At 47.1% G+C, this 15,150-nt stretch overlaps 1 protein-coding gene and 1 non-coding gene across 2 annotated transcripts in view; both read right to left on the reverse strand.

Moving 5' to 3' along the window:
- The window catches only part of LRRC9 (leucine rich repeat containing 9), a 68,683-nt gene that overhangs the window by 40,377 nt on the left and 13,156 nt on the right, over positions 1 to 15,150 (reverse strand). Inside the window, exons 9-14 of the mRNA XM_044436253.1 lie at positions 13,504 to 13,680; positions 11,298 to 11,409; positions 10,024 to 10,147; positions 7,624 to 7,785; positions 2,688 to 2,815; positions 686 to 898 (exon numbers count right to left, since the gene is read on the reverse strand). Of these exons, the coding sequence (XP_044292188.1) occupies positions 686 to 898; positions 2,688 to 2,815; positions 7,624 to 7,785; positions 10,024 to 10,147; positions 11,298 to 11,409; positions 13,504 to 13,680 (916 nt within the window). The remainder of the gene's footprint in view (positions 1 to 685; positions 899 to 2,687; positions 2,816 to 7,623; positions 7,786 to 10,023; positions 10,148 to 11,297; positions 11,410 to 13,503; positions 13,681 to 15,150) is intronic.
- On the reverse strand, positions 12,422 to 12,586 carry LOC123026975. The gene has a single exon (XR_006415426.1). It is a non-coding gene; the product is annotated as a U1 spliceosomal RNA (small nuclear RNA).

A 15,150-nucleotide genomic window follows, 5' to 3' on the forward strand; every position in this document is an offset into this window, starting at 1 on the left:
TTTTTAGTGACTGAACAAGAGCTGCAGCTAAATCATAATGAAGATATACATAGCATTAAGGTAAAAAACGATATATGCAGTGTTATCTTCATTTTAGATGTCAAAAGGGTTTTGCGGCTCCCGGTGTTTTCTTTTGTGTGGGAAATGGGTCCAAATGGCTCTTTGAGTGTTAAAGGCTGCCGACCCCTGTCCAAGATCATGCTTGCAATCTGGGAAAGCAGCCAGTGCCCCTCTACCCAAGTGTATTTTTCCTAGCCAGAATTGTTTCTGAAGCTGGAGTCCAGCAGGCAGAAAAAAGCCGTAAGTCATGTGAGAGGCCTGAGCTGATCACGGGATGGTGGAGCTTCTGTGCCATCACTGTGCACCCCTTTCACTTAAACATGACCAAACCCTGCTCTCCTTCTACAGAACTGGGCAATTCCTTGTTTAAACAGAGCTCCTATCCCTGAAAAGCTCATTGCCACCACCTGGAATTGCACCTGTTCTCCACCACTACCTGGTCCTCCTTGACTTCATCTCCGCTGCTTCCCCATTTGCCAACCTCTCACCTGCTCAGACAAAGTAGAGCCAAAGCGTGAGAAGAGGAGTGTGTTAGTTACACTGCTGCCACGTGGCGCAACAGTGTTCTGATTTTGTAATAACACAAAAGAGGAGCTGCAACACCCTCATTGTAGTCATTACTCACCATTATCTGACTGTAAATGTTGGCCTTTGCAACCGTGAGCACCGTTTTCTCATCTAAGCAAACGATTTTGGGCTTGGGCTTGATGGTAGGCTCCATGCTTAAAACTTCGTCGTCACGTTGCAGGTCGCGGGACAGCACAAACCCTGCCGCGTTTCTCCTCCCCTCCTCCCCAATCACATTGCTGAGCGAGGAGAAGAGGGCTTCCTGCTTTACCTACACAAAAACCACGGATGGTTTTGCCCAACAGCTCATTAAGACAGAATGAGAGACAACAGTCGAAAGCGTATTCCCATTCAACACTTAGCAAAACTAAACCTGGGAAGCCCTTGGCAAGTGAGCCCAGGCTAAGGCAGGGCTGTGCCCCCAAAAGGGGCTCGAAGCACTGTGATGCCTCTTGCTCTCTCGCTGAGTGCACACATGTCTGTGACGGAGCGTAAATTCTGTGCTGTTATGCTACAGCTGCTGCATATTCTTTCACCGTTTCCTCCTCCTCCTTTCCTTTCCTTTCCTCTCTCCAGTTGTTGGGGAATGAAGAATAGGGAATGGAGGAAAGGCAGAACAGTTCACATCTTCATGTGCACTTATTTGATTCTGTGGTTTTGAACCACTGTGCAGGAGGGGCAACCATTTCGGGCCTGCTGCACCTCTGCCAGTTGGAGCAGCTAGCAGGGGTGGGGTCTGAGCCCCAACACACTTAATAATTCATTTGATACCACCATTCAAAGTCCCCTGCATGTGTTCTCTCTCCATTTCTTAGTGGCTCAGCCTACATGCATTCACCACCTTCATTTCTTTACAGGGTCTCTGAGCCCCAGGAGTGCCTCAGAGACGCTCATGAGAAATGAAAATGGCAGCAGCTAGAAACCTTCACTGCCCAGGAATATGGAAGCTGGAGTCCCAACACATCTGCAGGACCTCTGGTTGGAGAAGGAGCATCCACTTTCAACCAAGTAACCTTGGCCTTTGCCAGAACAGCTTTTATACGGTGCTCATGACTTGCTCCTTTACGTTCTGCACTATCTCCATGGAGTTAGAAATGCCCTACAAATCAAAGGTTTACATCAGACCACCACTAACCATGTAGTGACCAATCACTAGAAAACTATCCAGATGTGTGGTTTTGCTTGCTTGCTTGCTTGCTTTTTTATTTATTTAGAAAGCTTCTATGCTGCCCCATTCGCCGAAGCCTCGGGGCGGCTCACAACAATAAATAACATAATAACAATAAATGCTTCTGTTTTTAATTTCATGGACCAGAGTTTGCATTTTAAAAAGCTAGGGATACACTGAGAAAAGAAATAAAGCATACAAACAATGTTGTTTCCGATTATCATGCCGAAGCAATAGTTCATGGGTGGGCAATTTGTAGCCCCCAGACATTTGGGCCTACAGCTCCCCACTTCCCACATCATTAGCTATGCTGGCTCGTGCTGATGGGAGAGGGAGGCCAGAACATCTGGGAGTCCAGAAGTCCAGTTAGATCCCTGGAATAACTGATGGGGATAAGAAAGTAGCGTCATTCCCTTTTCCTCCAGGCCAGGGTGGGCAACATGTAGTCTCCAAACCCGAAACAAACCTGAAGTTAGATCCTACCCTAGAATGTGTATTTATGAACTCCAGGCATCTCCAGTCCAGCAGATGTGTGGGTTTTTAAAGCATGACCACACGACCCGGAAACCCGTGATCCAGGTGACAGCAAGAGAGGTGATCACAGTGCGAGCAACACTGCTTTGGCCGCATCACCTTCAGCACGCTGAATAAGCTACGGGACGACTGCTGCCTTGGGAATCAGCAACATTCCCGTCTTCCCTGGAAAAGGTGGGCGTAATTTTCTCCAGCAGGAAGCCAGCCGCCCCTGCTCCCCGCCTGCTATGAGCGGCTGCCATGCCGCCCCTGCTGGACTTGGCCGAAGCAGCAGAGCAGCCTGCAAGCCAGGCCACGGCTGGGACAGGGGAGAAGCACTTTGCCCAGCATGCGCTGCCAGCCGACAGGAAGGTCGTACCGGTGTGATGAGCTCGAACTCAGCAACGTACTCCGGCAAAACCAGTTCGTGGTCGAAGACAAACCACTCGCGCTGGCGCAGGCGGCAGCTGCAGTTCTTGCACTTCAGCGGAGAACAGGCTTCTGAAGCTGCGGAGGAAGGCAGAGAGCTTGATTCCCGGATGGCGTTCGCCCTGCTGCGGACGGCACGGCACGCGGTGCAGCAGGGCCAGGCAACGGCCAGGCTTCCTCGTTCTACCGGTTCTTTTGCTAGAGCGCTGAGGCCCACTGGGGAAACAGCCCGGCCCTGGCCCTCCTCTAAGTCCAGGGCTGGGCACCAGGAGGCCTCTGTGGGGAGCAGGCCTGTCCCTCCAGCAGACCCAGATGGAACTTCAGAAGAACAGACCCTTTAGTAAACCACCACAGCTTACAGAACAGTGTAAATGAAGTCATGCTCTCCAGGAGATGTGGGAGAAGCATCTGCCCATGGGAAGAGTGCAATACACACTGAAACATCCTTTCCCTCCATCCCTTTCAGAAAAGCTTCTGACCCTCCCCCCTCAGGGAGGCTCCTGCTGCTTGAGGGCTTGAAGATGGAAACTCCCTTCACCCGTCCACCCTTTGATATGTCATCTCTCAACAGGGTGACGGAACTGCCTTTCACTCGCCTGCCGCCCCAGCTCTGAAATGTCTCCCCCTTTTCCAGACCGGGCTGGTTCTCATGCTCTGTCTGAGACTCTTCATTAGGCGTCCTTGAAACGGCCAAGTCCTCTCCCCAACTCTGCCTCATTCTCAGATTTGGGTGTCTCTATCTGAATAAACCATAAGGTGGAAGAGCTAAGCCCCTTGTCTGGAGCCCTCACTGCCCCAGATTTGAGCCTACCCCAAAAATGTTTTGGCAAACAAAATGGCATCTAGAGGAGCAAAGCAGGGCCAAAAGGGTCAAAATTAACTTTGACCCTCTGCAGCCTCCATGGCAGTTATAGATGCCATTCTGGGTGATTTATTTATCTGTCTCCCCCTGGTGGTGGTCAAAAACAGGCACCTGGTCTCTCAAGACACTGCCCACCTCTGCCCGAAGCATTCTCCGTGTTTGCAGCTTAGCCTAAAGGAAAACTGCCACCTTTGAGCTGTTGCTACTCTTAAGCATCAAGGGGCCAGCATCTCTTGATTATCTACTGCAAATCACCACAAAAATCACCCAGAACGTAAGAGGAACCTGCTGCATCCAGACCAACCCAAGGCCCTCTGTGATCCGAAGCAGCGTGCCAAATCCCTGCCCGCCCCCGCTTCCCAGCCATGCGAGGGCCAATACTTTCACCAGTACTGTGGCAGAACCGAGTGTCAACCCCTGCCTTCATCTCTCCCCCTAAATCCTGCCAAACAGTGGGGGCAGCCCCAGAGCCACCCATTTTGATAATAGCGAGTCCTGACTGGACAGATCATACTGCTGACATACTCTAGCCTGCGACAAAAATGTTGCCCCAGTCACATTATCCCTAGTATTTGTATTAAGTTCCTTTCCTTCCACTTGCCGGAGCATCAGGTCGGAACCTGACCTCATGCACGTAAACCTGGGAACTAGCTCCAGGTGTGTGATTCGAGCTCCCTCTAGTGGCTACTTGGGGTGGGGCGGAAGCGATCTTTTGCGTGCTTAAGAAAATGCCTCCACTTTAAAGTGCCCAGGCAATTTAACTTGCAGCGATACTTTTGTGATAATGAGACTTTAACAACCAAATGCAGAAGAGGGTAAGGAGAGGAAGAATTACCTGTTACTCCCAGAACAGAGAAACTATAGGAGGGTTGCATGTAAAACACACTGAACCACACAAATCTGTATGAAAGACTCCAAAATCCAAAGCTAGGGAGCTTTACCAGGTGTAACCAGGTATGCTCAAAATTGTGGGCAAACTTTTGAAATGCCCAATTGTCTTAATTAGGCAAAATAAAAAGCAGGGGGAGGAGAGAAAAGGAGCAAAACCTCCTTGATTTTTAAGTCATAAAGACTGCATGGCCAGGGTCTTAAGAGGGAATGGAAGATGAGTTACAGACAAAACATAAACTCTGCTCAGTGTCTTGCAGGTTTCAGATTACACCTACAGCTCCAAGAACAAACACAGTGACTGATTCTCTCTTTCTGAAAATACAAAATCCAGATCTGCCTTCAATGGATGTATCTATTTTAATTCCTATAACCATCTGAAGAATTTACAAATGGCTCTGGATTGAATTAAGGTCCATGGTAAAGATGAAATGAAATAGGCCAAATGACTGGTTCTCCATTGAGCAGAGAAATCTGGGAAATCTCTGGGCCACATGCCACTGAAAATACGCTAGGCTTCCCACCCAGTTTATCAGCTTCTCACTCTGGATCCCCCCTCTCCCAGTTCTGACTTCTGATCAGTTGCTGACCAGAGACAAAAGCTTTTCCCTGCAGGGAGAGGGGAAGAAACTGTTGGATGATTCGACCTGCTTACTTTTGAGGCTTGTTCTGAAGAGGCCTGTACAGCCTACTTGTGAGTAGACAGGTTGCTCATGCTTGCTCCTGAGCAGACACGCAGAGGCTTGGTACTTGGACTGCTGTGTGGAAGGGCGACCATGTGATTCCATAGTCCTCATGTTTTGATTACCCCAGCAAAAGCCTTGTCCTGCTTACTTCTGAGTAGACTTCAAATCTGTAATAATTTCATTTCAGCCCTGCCTGCTCACCTTTGCTGTGGCCTGTATGCCCATCTCCTGTGAGACATTCCCCAAACTGGAATTTGGCCTTCTGGCTAAGAAAGCCTCCGTGTTTTGTTCGATGTACATGAAGACCAGGGGACTGATTTCACAGGCCTGGAGCGTTCTTCATGCCATCTGATCCTTTCTGTGCGCATGCCTGCGGTCCTTCACCCACGTCACACGAGGAGGACTGACAAGCACAAGAGGACAAGCACATGCTTCACTCTCATCATGCCTGCATGCTTGAACTCAGTGGGGGAATTTATGTGTCATGCTAAGCCACCCTGAGAATAAGCCACTACAGGTTGGTGGTTTCTTCTCTAACCCCATTACTCCCAAGAGATGATGGGGCATTCTGTGGCTTTCCAGGCCTCGTTCACCCAACAGGCCTCCTGCCTGTTCCCAGCATATATCTCAGGCAAATCTGCAGCAAAATGCCTTCTTTCTTCAGTCCTCAAATCTGCACCTTTTCTGCAATTGGTTGGTTGGGGTTGCTGGCTCCTGAAGAAACTCTTCCCCGCATCAAACGGCTAAATGGGGATAATTCTGAGCACTTCTGCATGAGGAAATACATTTACAACTACTTTGTAAATTCATTTTTCATGGTCTTCCGTGAGTACACAAGAGCGCCAGCCTCAGCGACCGCTGCTTAGCACACCATACACCCCTCTAGTCAATTTCATCTATACGTTTTGGTACTTCCCTTGCTGCAAAATTTTAAAATGTGCTGCTTCATATATTTCTACAATAATTACACCCCTCCCCGCCATAGCACCTTCTTGAGCTGTCACCAGCCACTTTCAGCACTCCGTCCCGCTTGTGCTTGTGGCTTCTCTTTCGTTAGCTGTGGTGGGATAGTCTGCTAGAAATTTACAAATCCCATGGCAAAGCAATAACGCTGGGAGGGGGGAATGCAAATTTCATAGCGGTGGGCTCTTGAAACTGCACAATTGTGCAAGGCTAAAATTAGGACTGAAAGAAAAGTTTGTGCAGGCACCCTGACACTCTCAGCTGCCACGTCTTCTCAAGCTCCAGTAGAAGTGGAGGGAACGGACAAGCAATGAGCGACAGCAGTAGCTGCACTGGCACATCTGCAACGAGAGTCAGGGTTTCATGCTGCCCCTGCTGTGCACGCCGATGCTCTTTCCAACAAGCCATGCCAAAGTCACTGTGCACTGACAAGCCACCCTAGGAACAAGCCAATTTCCAACATCACAACAAGCCACCCTGAAACAAACATGGGTGAAAGCTCATACTGGGTTGTCAAGTCATGTGAGCCTGGTTTGTGTGGGGCAAGGCCATGTGAAACCTTAACTTCATGCCAAGGAAAGCTGAGCTCCATGACTTGTACAAATGATGCCAGTTAAGACACTTTGAATACATTTTTAAAAGTCTGGCACACTGTAAGGAACTTCCGGGCAAGTTGTCTGCTGTGCAAACATCCTGTCTTATTCATGGAAGTCCGTGCAGGTGGGGGAGCAATCAGGAGAGGCACATTTATACCCTTTCCATATTCCCCCACCATTTCTTGGATTTTTCCTTCTTTCTGTCAAACATCCATCAAGCAAACAGATGGAATAATAACATAATGCAGGCTGACTGGGAGCACTAGCAGCCTTCCATCTGGAAGCACCCCGTTCTGGTGCCAGTCATGCAAAGCAGGAAAGGCCACAGAAACACTGAATCCCAGTCGCTGGAAAGAGACCTTCCGGAACCCAAACATCATCCACACATGTTCAAGGTGATCCTTGTACCTGGACGGGCTGTATAGTTGTGTGTGGGCAGGTGCAGGGTGCATTAAATGAAAGTTCAGACAGATGTTCTGGGAAAGTAATGCTCCTCTCCTATGATGTATATTCTTTTTCTAGCCACTTCTTCCAGACTTATGATATATAGCTAAGGTATGTCTGCACTAGCTCTCCTGGTCTATTTCTTGCTTCCGCCACTAATACTTCATAGGTTTAATGGATCACATCTATGCATGCAGGACACACCCAATGAAATACCTTCAGGGGCCCACCTGACAATTACTCATGTGCGGAAGGGCATGCAAGAAGAAAAATAACTACAACCATCCAGAGAGCTTTGACAATTGGGGGAATATATAGAAATGTAATTAAATAAATACCAAAACAAACAAATATTAGCTAACAATGCATTTTGGTTTCATTGCCTTAAATTCCCAGGATCAAATTCCCCCAATAAAGTAAGAAGGAAGGCTGGAGCGGCTAACTTACACTTTGGCTTTTCTGGCTGATCTGGCCCTTGAGAGGCATTCAGGGAGCATGTGCGTGGCCTGCAAACGGAATTGACCTCAGGATAGTTGCTTTGGATAAACGGATCCATCTCACCAGCTTGAGCGCTGTGTCCTAGGAAGACTTTGGCAATAATTAGTTTCCCTGAAAAAGGAAGAGACAAGAAGGTCTTATTTACCAACAGAACACACACACCAAAATCCCAGTGAAGCACCAATGGATGATTCCACGTAATTCAAGTAAACAAGCAAGTCAGACGCTAGGCATAGGTGGGCAGAACTCCAGATGTTCCAGGCTTTAGCAAGCAGAATTCCAGACCACTGGCCGTTCTAGCCAGGGCTTTTAGGAGATGCACCACAACAACTGGAGCTTACAACCTGCCTGCCTCCAGACTAAATAATTGCCTGCTCCCACATGAATCTTCCTATGAGTCAAGGTCAAGATGAGAAGCCATTCCTAGGTGCCACCCAGTTAGAGCTTAGGTAGGAGGGAAAGGGCCTTTTCTGTACCGAGACCTTGACTCATTGTCACACCATGCTTCAAACTATACTATTGCATCTTGGAATGTACAAAATGGCTGGCTGTTCGCTGCTTGGTGCCTTGTTGTTGTTGTTGTTGTTGTTGTTGTTGTTAGTCGCTAAGTCGTGTCTGAACCATTGTGACCCCATGGGCAACATTCCTCCAGACCTTCCTGTCCTCCACCATCCCCCGGAGTCCACTTATGCTCACGCCCACTGCCCCAGTGACTCCATCCAGCCACCTCATCCTCTGCCGTCCCCTTCTTCTTTTGCCATCAGCTTGGTGCCTTACACAAATGAATACACCAGAAACAAGACATGTTCCCAAACACTGCCCTGTCAACCTCAGGATGTTAACTTCTATAGTCCAGGAGCAAACACAAAATGGTGACTTCCCAAGGATAAGGCAGTTGAAATGCATCAGCCTGTATGTGCAACGTGTTACCCACCAGGCTGAGCACAGCATGGCCAGCCATACGTTACGCAGAAACACAGAAACAGAGCGAGTCAGAAGGGGTCTTCTGGGCCATCTAGTCTGACCTCCGGCACCAGCCGGCTGTGCTCATGACATGCCCACCATGTGGACATCCAGTCTATCCTTGAACACCTGCACCGATGGGGCCTCAACGACCTCTCGTGGAAGCCCATCCCATACCCTTGGGGTCCTGACTCAGGAAGTGCTTCCTGGCATCCAAATGGAACCTTGGCTCCCTGAGCTTTGCTCCGTTGCAGCGCATCCTGCCTTCCTCTGCAGGGGAGAACAGGTCTCTGCCCACCTTCGTGTGACACCCCCTCACATACCTGCATGTCGCCAACAGATCCCCTCTGAGTCTCCTCTTCTCCAGGCTGAAGAGACCCAGTTCCCTCAGTCTCGCCTCATACGGCATCCCCTGCAAACCGGCCACCAACCTTGTGGCCCTGCGCTGCACAGACTCTAACCTGGCTATATCCTTCCTGTAATGAGGGGCCCAAAACTGAGCACAATACGCCAGTTGCGGGCGCACCAGAGTCGTGTAGAGTGGTAGTAATACCTCTCTCGATCTAGAAGCCACACCTCTGGCTATGTTACGGTCTATCAACTCCCACCCTAGCTTTTGCATTTGTTGTTGCTTGGGGTTTTTTGACCATCCCAAGACAGGAAGCAAAAACAGGAGGTGTACCAACCCCCGAACAACTATCTATCTATCTATCTATCTATCTATCTATCTATCTATCTATCTATTTAAAGTTTTTCTATGCCGTTCCATTACTACAAGTCTCTGGACGGCTTACAAAGGACAAAAAACCAAGAACAAAAAATCATAACAACACACAACACACTGCATCCAATAAATAATGATAAAAAATGGTTAAAACCAATTAATTGTTAAAGTGCTGGGAAAATAAAAAGAGTCGAGCCATGGCGCCAAGCAAACCTCCCTGGGGATCGTATTCTATAGTCGGGGTGCCACTGCTGAAAAGGCCCTTCTCCGAGTAGCTACCCTCCTGATTTCCTTCAAAGAGGGCTCCCGGAGAAGGCTCTCTGCCCCTCCAACTATGGGGCTACACAGTTGTTTTCACTCTGCTTCCTTAGCCTGTCTTTCCTGGACTGTCCCTGGCCTTATCACGCCAGTCCTCCACAGATTTTGGCTTCAGCCACCACCAGCCCCGGAGATGGAACTCACCTGCTATTGAGTTTGGCTTGGGAATGGATCTCCCACTGCTACCAAACAGCAGGCAAACACCCCCACTGGGTTTCCTCCACTGATATCTACCTGTGTACCTGTCACCAATTTATATATGCCAAGCCTCAGTTGCTTTCACAGCTGATAAAGTTTTTGCTTGAAGCACAACATGACTTAAAACTATTGATGCTTTTCCTTACCATGCCTGAAAGGCTCTTCTGAGTCCCCTTTGCTTCTGGCTTGTCTTTGCAAATATTCAATTCTTGGGCATTCACAGATGCTAAGGCTGTTGGAGAGCTGAACAGCTCCTTTGCCTCCAGGTACCTAAAAAGAGCAAAAGAGCAAGTCTTGCTAAGATCCACCGCCCTACTAGGTTCTCTGCAAATGCCAAGTTCTATTATTACAGCCCTTCAAGTGAATCTCATGGATGTCTCTATTTACCTTGGCTTATAAATGGGTGAAGCTCTATTTGGGACCTCTGGGAATTTGGTACTAAGTGGTTTAAAATAGTTGTCAACTTTAATGTGATTATTGTTTCTTTCCCTTCTTTTACTGTGCTATGTGCTGTTCAATTTGGTTGTACATTGTCTTGTGAGAGTTTATCCTAAAAGGTAGTTGAAAATTATTTTCAATAAAATAAATACATAATTTGATAATATGCAAGTGATGGGTGCGTGAGAAGGAGAACTGAGAAGAGGGAGTTTGTATGGGCTCTGTGGCACAAGACAAAAGGGAAAGTATCAAAATGTTTATACTGGAGATTCCACTGGGATAGTGAACTTTCATTGTACAATTATGTGTGAACACACAAAGGCATATGTTGCTGGCCACAGAATTTAGCCACATATTTTTTCCCAATTTTAAAGGTGCAGGTTTCTAGCCCTCATGACCAAAGACATACCTGATGGGAGAGGGTTCAATGCACTTCATAGTTTCTTGGCTTTTTAAATCATAATAAATTATGGAAAGCAGTAACATTTTGTACTGAATGTGTATAATTTATGCAGGTCACAGAATTCAGCTTTTTTTAGCACAGTAGTTGAATCACCCAGGTGCTTAACTTTAACATTTTTAGTGCATAATACATGCAACACTGGATATTTTGTACACAGATAAAATAGCATAGTCTTCCTAGGATTGTACCAGTTCATAACGTACATGGGAGATTTTAAGATTCAAATGCCTCCCAATATTAAAAAACAAACAAATACTAATCCTCCATCTCCGGCCTTGTGGAGAGCTAGCAAAGGTGTTAGGAAAAATATTTATGTCAATAGTTTTCTGTAACCAGCAGAGATCATGTTTTTATTGAGAAGTGGGCTCAAATCACCTTCCCCTCACCTGACACAGGAAAAAATGCAGTCCCAGAAGCACTGTACCATGCAATGTTTCTGAATATGAAGATAGTAAAATTCAGACCACATGGCCTAAAATGTCAAAAACAGGAAAGGATCGCTTTTAAACTTCCAGATACCTTTTCTGTTTCCTGGAAGCCTTCTTCTAGTATTTGGATCAATTGTTTTTTCTTCAAGGATGCTTCTGGAGGAGATATATAAAAAAGATAGTCCAGCATCTTCTTGTAGTTTCTGGAGAAAAAAAAAGAAATAGCAGTACTAGTGTGTATAAGAATGGATTCCTTCCCATATAACAATTATCCAGCTGGACTAAATGAAGGTCCAGATAGCCCACTACCCCATTTCTGACAGTGGCCAGTCAAATCTTTTGAATGACGGCCTTTCCTTCTTATTTGTTCTTTGTATCTGGTACTGAAATGTATAGTAACCTGAGGATATTATTTTGTTTTTATGGCTAGCAGTTGGTGCTAAATGTACTACTACAACTTGTTGCAATGCATTCCATAAAATCACGGAAGAGCTAACACCGTATGTGCAAAGTTGTCTAACAGAGCACAGACACCACGTGTTATTAATTTAAAAAGAAAAGTGTTGGAAAGGGACAGTTCTGAACAAAAAAGCAGCAAGTGGGACGATTTCTCTAGTATTTGCTCTTATTTCTCCACTCAAACTTGCCCAAATGGCTCCCCCACCCCTCAGCCAGGCTTTGAAATAAAGCAAACATACAAAGAGAATCTTCAAAATGGAGGAGGAACCATTTGGAGGAATGTTCAGCTTGGAATCAGAAGGTGGGCGATGCAGCAAGTACCCCTTTTCCCACCACTGGCTCTGTTCAGTGCCATCTTTCCTGGAGGCTCATCTTCTTCTTCCTTAAGGCCCGCAAAAACACTTGCTGCAGCACCTCAGCATTCCCCCTTGGGAATCCACACCAGAAGTCCTTTGGGTTCCCCCACTACTGGAGGAGTGACACACTGCAGGCTGTCTTATACTGAGCTGGCTGAACAAGCAATCCTACCTAACCAGCCACGATGTGGGCCTCCAGCTGCCTCTCCTGCCTGTGATAAACAAGCTGCCCTGCCAAAGCTGCACCAGGTTCGGCCCACCTGACAGTCTGGGTTCAGACCACATTACCCATGGTGGGATGTCACGTTGTGTTAACCAGGTCAATTATCACACCAAAGTGCATTTAGAAAAGTGTAAAGATAAACATAATTTGCAAAAGTACAAAAATGAATGGGTACAAATGAACTCTACAGAATATACTACACAAAAGTAACAAATTATGCAGCAATGTCTCCTGCGTTTGGGGAAATTGCAAGGGTCAGCCCAGCTGGAGCGCAATGGATGCCCCTCACTCAGGGAAAGCCACTTTCATTGATCGTGGCATCTCTCCTGTCAGGTTACGGATAAGTGGATAGGTATATTCTGTGATAAGAAAAACAGGATTGGACACGCTACGCACATAGGCATTCCTTCCCTCCCTTCGTTCACTTCTCCTGTGCACATCTCTCTTCCTTTGCACGGTTTGCTTTAACCATACTGGAACATTCTGCTATGACGCAACATGTGTGTTAGCCAGATTTCAGTGCAAACAGGAGTTACAAACCCACTTGAAACCCTGGGTAATAAGACAATCTCGGTTTGCATTTTGCAAAATGCAGCGGATGGGACCTAGGCTTAGAATAGCCCTATCAAAATCAATGGAACTTAAAACAGTTTTTCAGTCTGACTGATTTTGATGGGTCTCCCCCTTTCTGGATCTAACCCACTGAGCCAATTTACATAAGAAGCTATTTTATCATTGTTCATATAGAATCACCATAGAGGTGCCTGGCAAGAACAGCCATGGAAGTGGCCACTTCTAGCCTCTGATCTCTACTACCCTCAGCTCCCGAGCAGCAGACATGTCATTGCTTTCTTTATTTCTATTGGCCAAGTGATGTGTTCATCTTGGTTACACAGAGGGAGGAACTATTTTTATTTATTTATTTAATAAAATACTCTGTGGGGGCTGGAGCATCTGAGAAATACTGCAGATGAGCAGATGTACTTAGGAGGAAGAATTGAGGACCTGCCCCAGGACTACGGCGGACTAATCAGGAGGAGACTGCCACAGTCCACAAGCAATAGGGAAAGGATGGGAATTTATCTTTTCTGTAAGCCGCCCCGAGGCTTTTTGCGATGGGGGCGGCATAAAAATGCTAATAAATAAATAAAATTTTGCTCACAGGGGCTGCTGAGAGCTTCGGCGAGGCCTGGAGGACAGAGCAGACAGCATGGAAACCAGTAAGCTGGGGCAAACATCTTAAATATCCACTCACTCACATCGACTCGTTTAAATCTTCTTTGTCCAAAAAGCTTTGGAGTTTTTCCTCAAATTTCAGCCTCAAAACCTTGTTGTGCACTCTAATGACATGGTTCACTTTCACTCCTGTGATGCCGTACGGTTTGAAGTCCCAAGCACAAAATCGGGATAGGATTAACTCATAGCAGGAATTGAACCTGTGGTCAGGAAAACAAAGGACTTAGAGCCAGTAAGATCCGCCGTTTCCCTCTACATCAGAGGTGTAGAAGCTCATGTCTTGGGAACAACCCCAGTCCCAAAGAAGCCTGCACTAAGGTCTTCTCCAAAATGCAGTCAGCCCTTGGGTTGAAAAGGGTTCTGCATCCTCACTCTAATTGTGTGTGTGTGTGGGGGGGGGAGAACTGGCAGCAGAAAAAACTAGACGTTTTTGCTCGCTTTGTTCCCTTCCAAATGAAAATTTGAGCCTCTTATTTTGAATATGACATGACATCATTCCTACGGCTCATACATATATACATAGTTCCAACCAAAGAACTGCCGTGTGCCCAGGTGCCTTGCACAATTCTGACCTGCAAAACGCAGGGCTGACTTTATCAAATGCGACAAACTCCTTTGCGTTTTGCAGTTCTAGGCTGGAAACAAGACAGAAGGTTGCCTGAGTCCTTCATGGGCCACTGGACATGGGCTGGAGCACGGGGTCAGACTAGATGCCCCAGGACGCCCCTTTTGACGTGCAATGTTTCCATGTTAACAGGCTGAGTCTGGCTTGGTGGATTGTGTATGCTTCTTGCACCAAGCAGTAAAAACTATATTGGGTTGCATAACGTACCTTGCCATAGAACTCACAGACTAAAATCATAAGAGACAGACATGGGGTAGTAGAAATATCAACACTGGGAAACACTGCTAAAGGAACTGGACAAAAAGAGCTCTACACCAATGTATTTTTTAAAATAAATAAATAAATAAATTTATCATATAGTCATAGCGCTGAAATGTAGTAATTACGTTTCTTATGAAGGGCTGTGGGCTAGAAATTCAGGTTTTTCTTATCCTAGCTAAAACAGGCAGGAAGATCAAGCGTTTTCATGGGTTAGACCACTTTCACTTTGCTTCTCCTTGAGAGAGGCTCAGTATAAAGGGATTTATAAATGGTACATGAGTCATCATGTAGAGCAGGGGTCTCAAACTCGCGGCCCGCGGGCCAATTGCCGGGATGGGTGGGGCACGGGGGAGGGGCCCTGCGGCCTTCAAAGCCCCGGTGGCGCCCTGGCCGGCGGCGGGATGAGCGGCCCCCCACCACCGCGGGGGTGGAATACTTGATGTGGCCCGGCCTCACCCAGACTCTACTTCCTGCGGCCCCCAGGTAAGTTGAGTTTGAGACCCCTGATGTAGAGCAATAATTCCAGTGAATTTCAACACACCCACAGCAAACAATGCTGAATCGGAGAAAGGGTTAGGGTTAGGAGAAGGAAGCATGGCCAACTGGGGAATACAGAGGGCTGGATTAGGCCTATGGGCCAGCCTGACTGGCTGGGTAAATGTGCCCCAAGACACAGCTGGAAAGACCCAGAACGAAGGGCAAGCTTGTGCATCCTGCAACTCTTTCCTCCCCAGTGAAGAAGACGTTCTGGTTTCCTCAAACGATGGTTTGCTATGATCCCCGA

The sequence above is a fragment of the Varanus komodoensis genome, unplaced genomic scaffold (genome assembly GCF_004798865.1).
Source record: "Varanus komodoensis strain SLA01 unplaced genomic scaffold, ASM479886v1 scaffold3, whole genome shotgun sequence".
Taxonomy (NCBI): domain Eukaryota; kingdom Metazoa; phylum Chordata; class Lepidosauria; order Squamata; family Varanidae; genus Varanus; species Varanus komodoensis.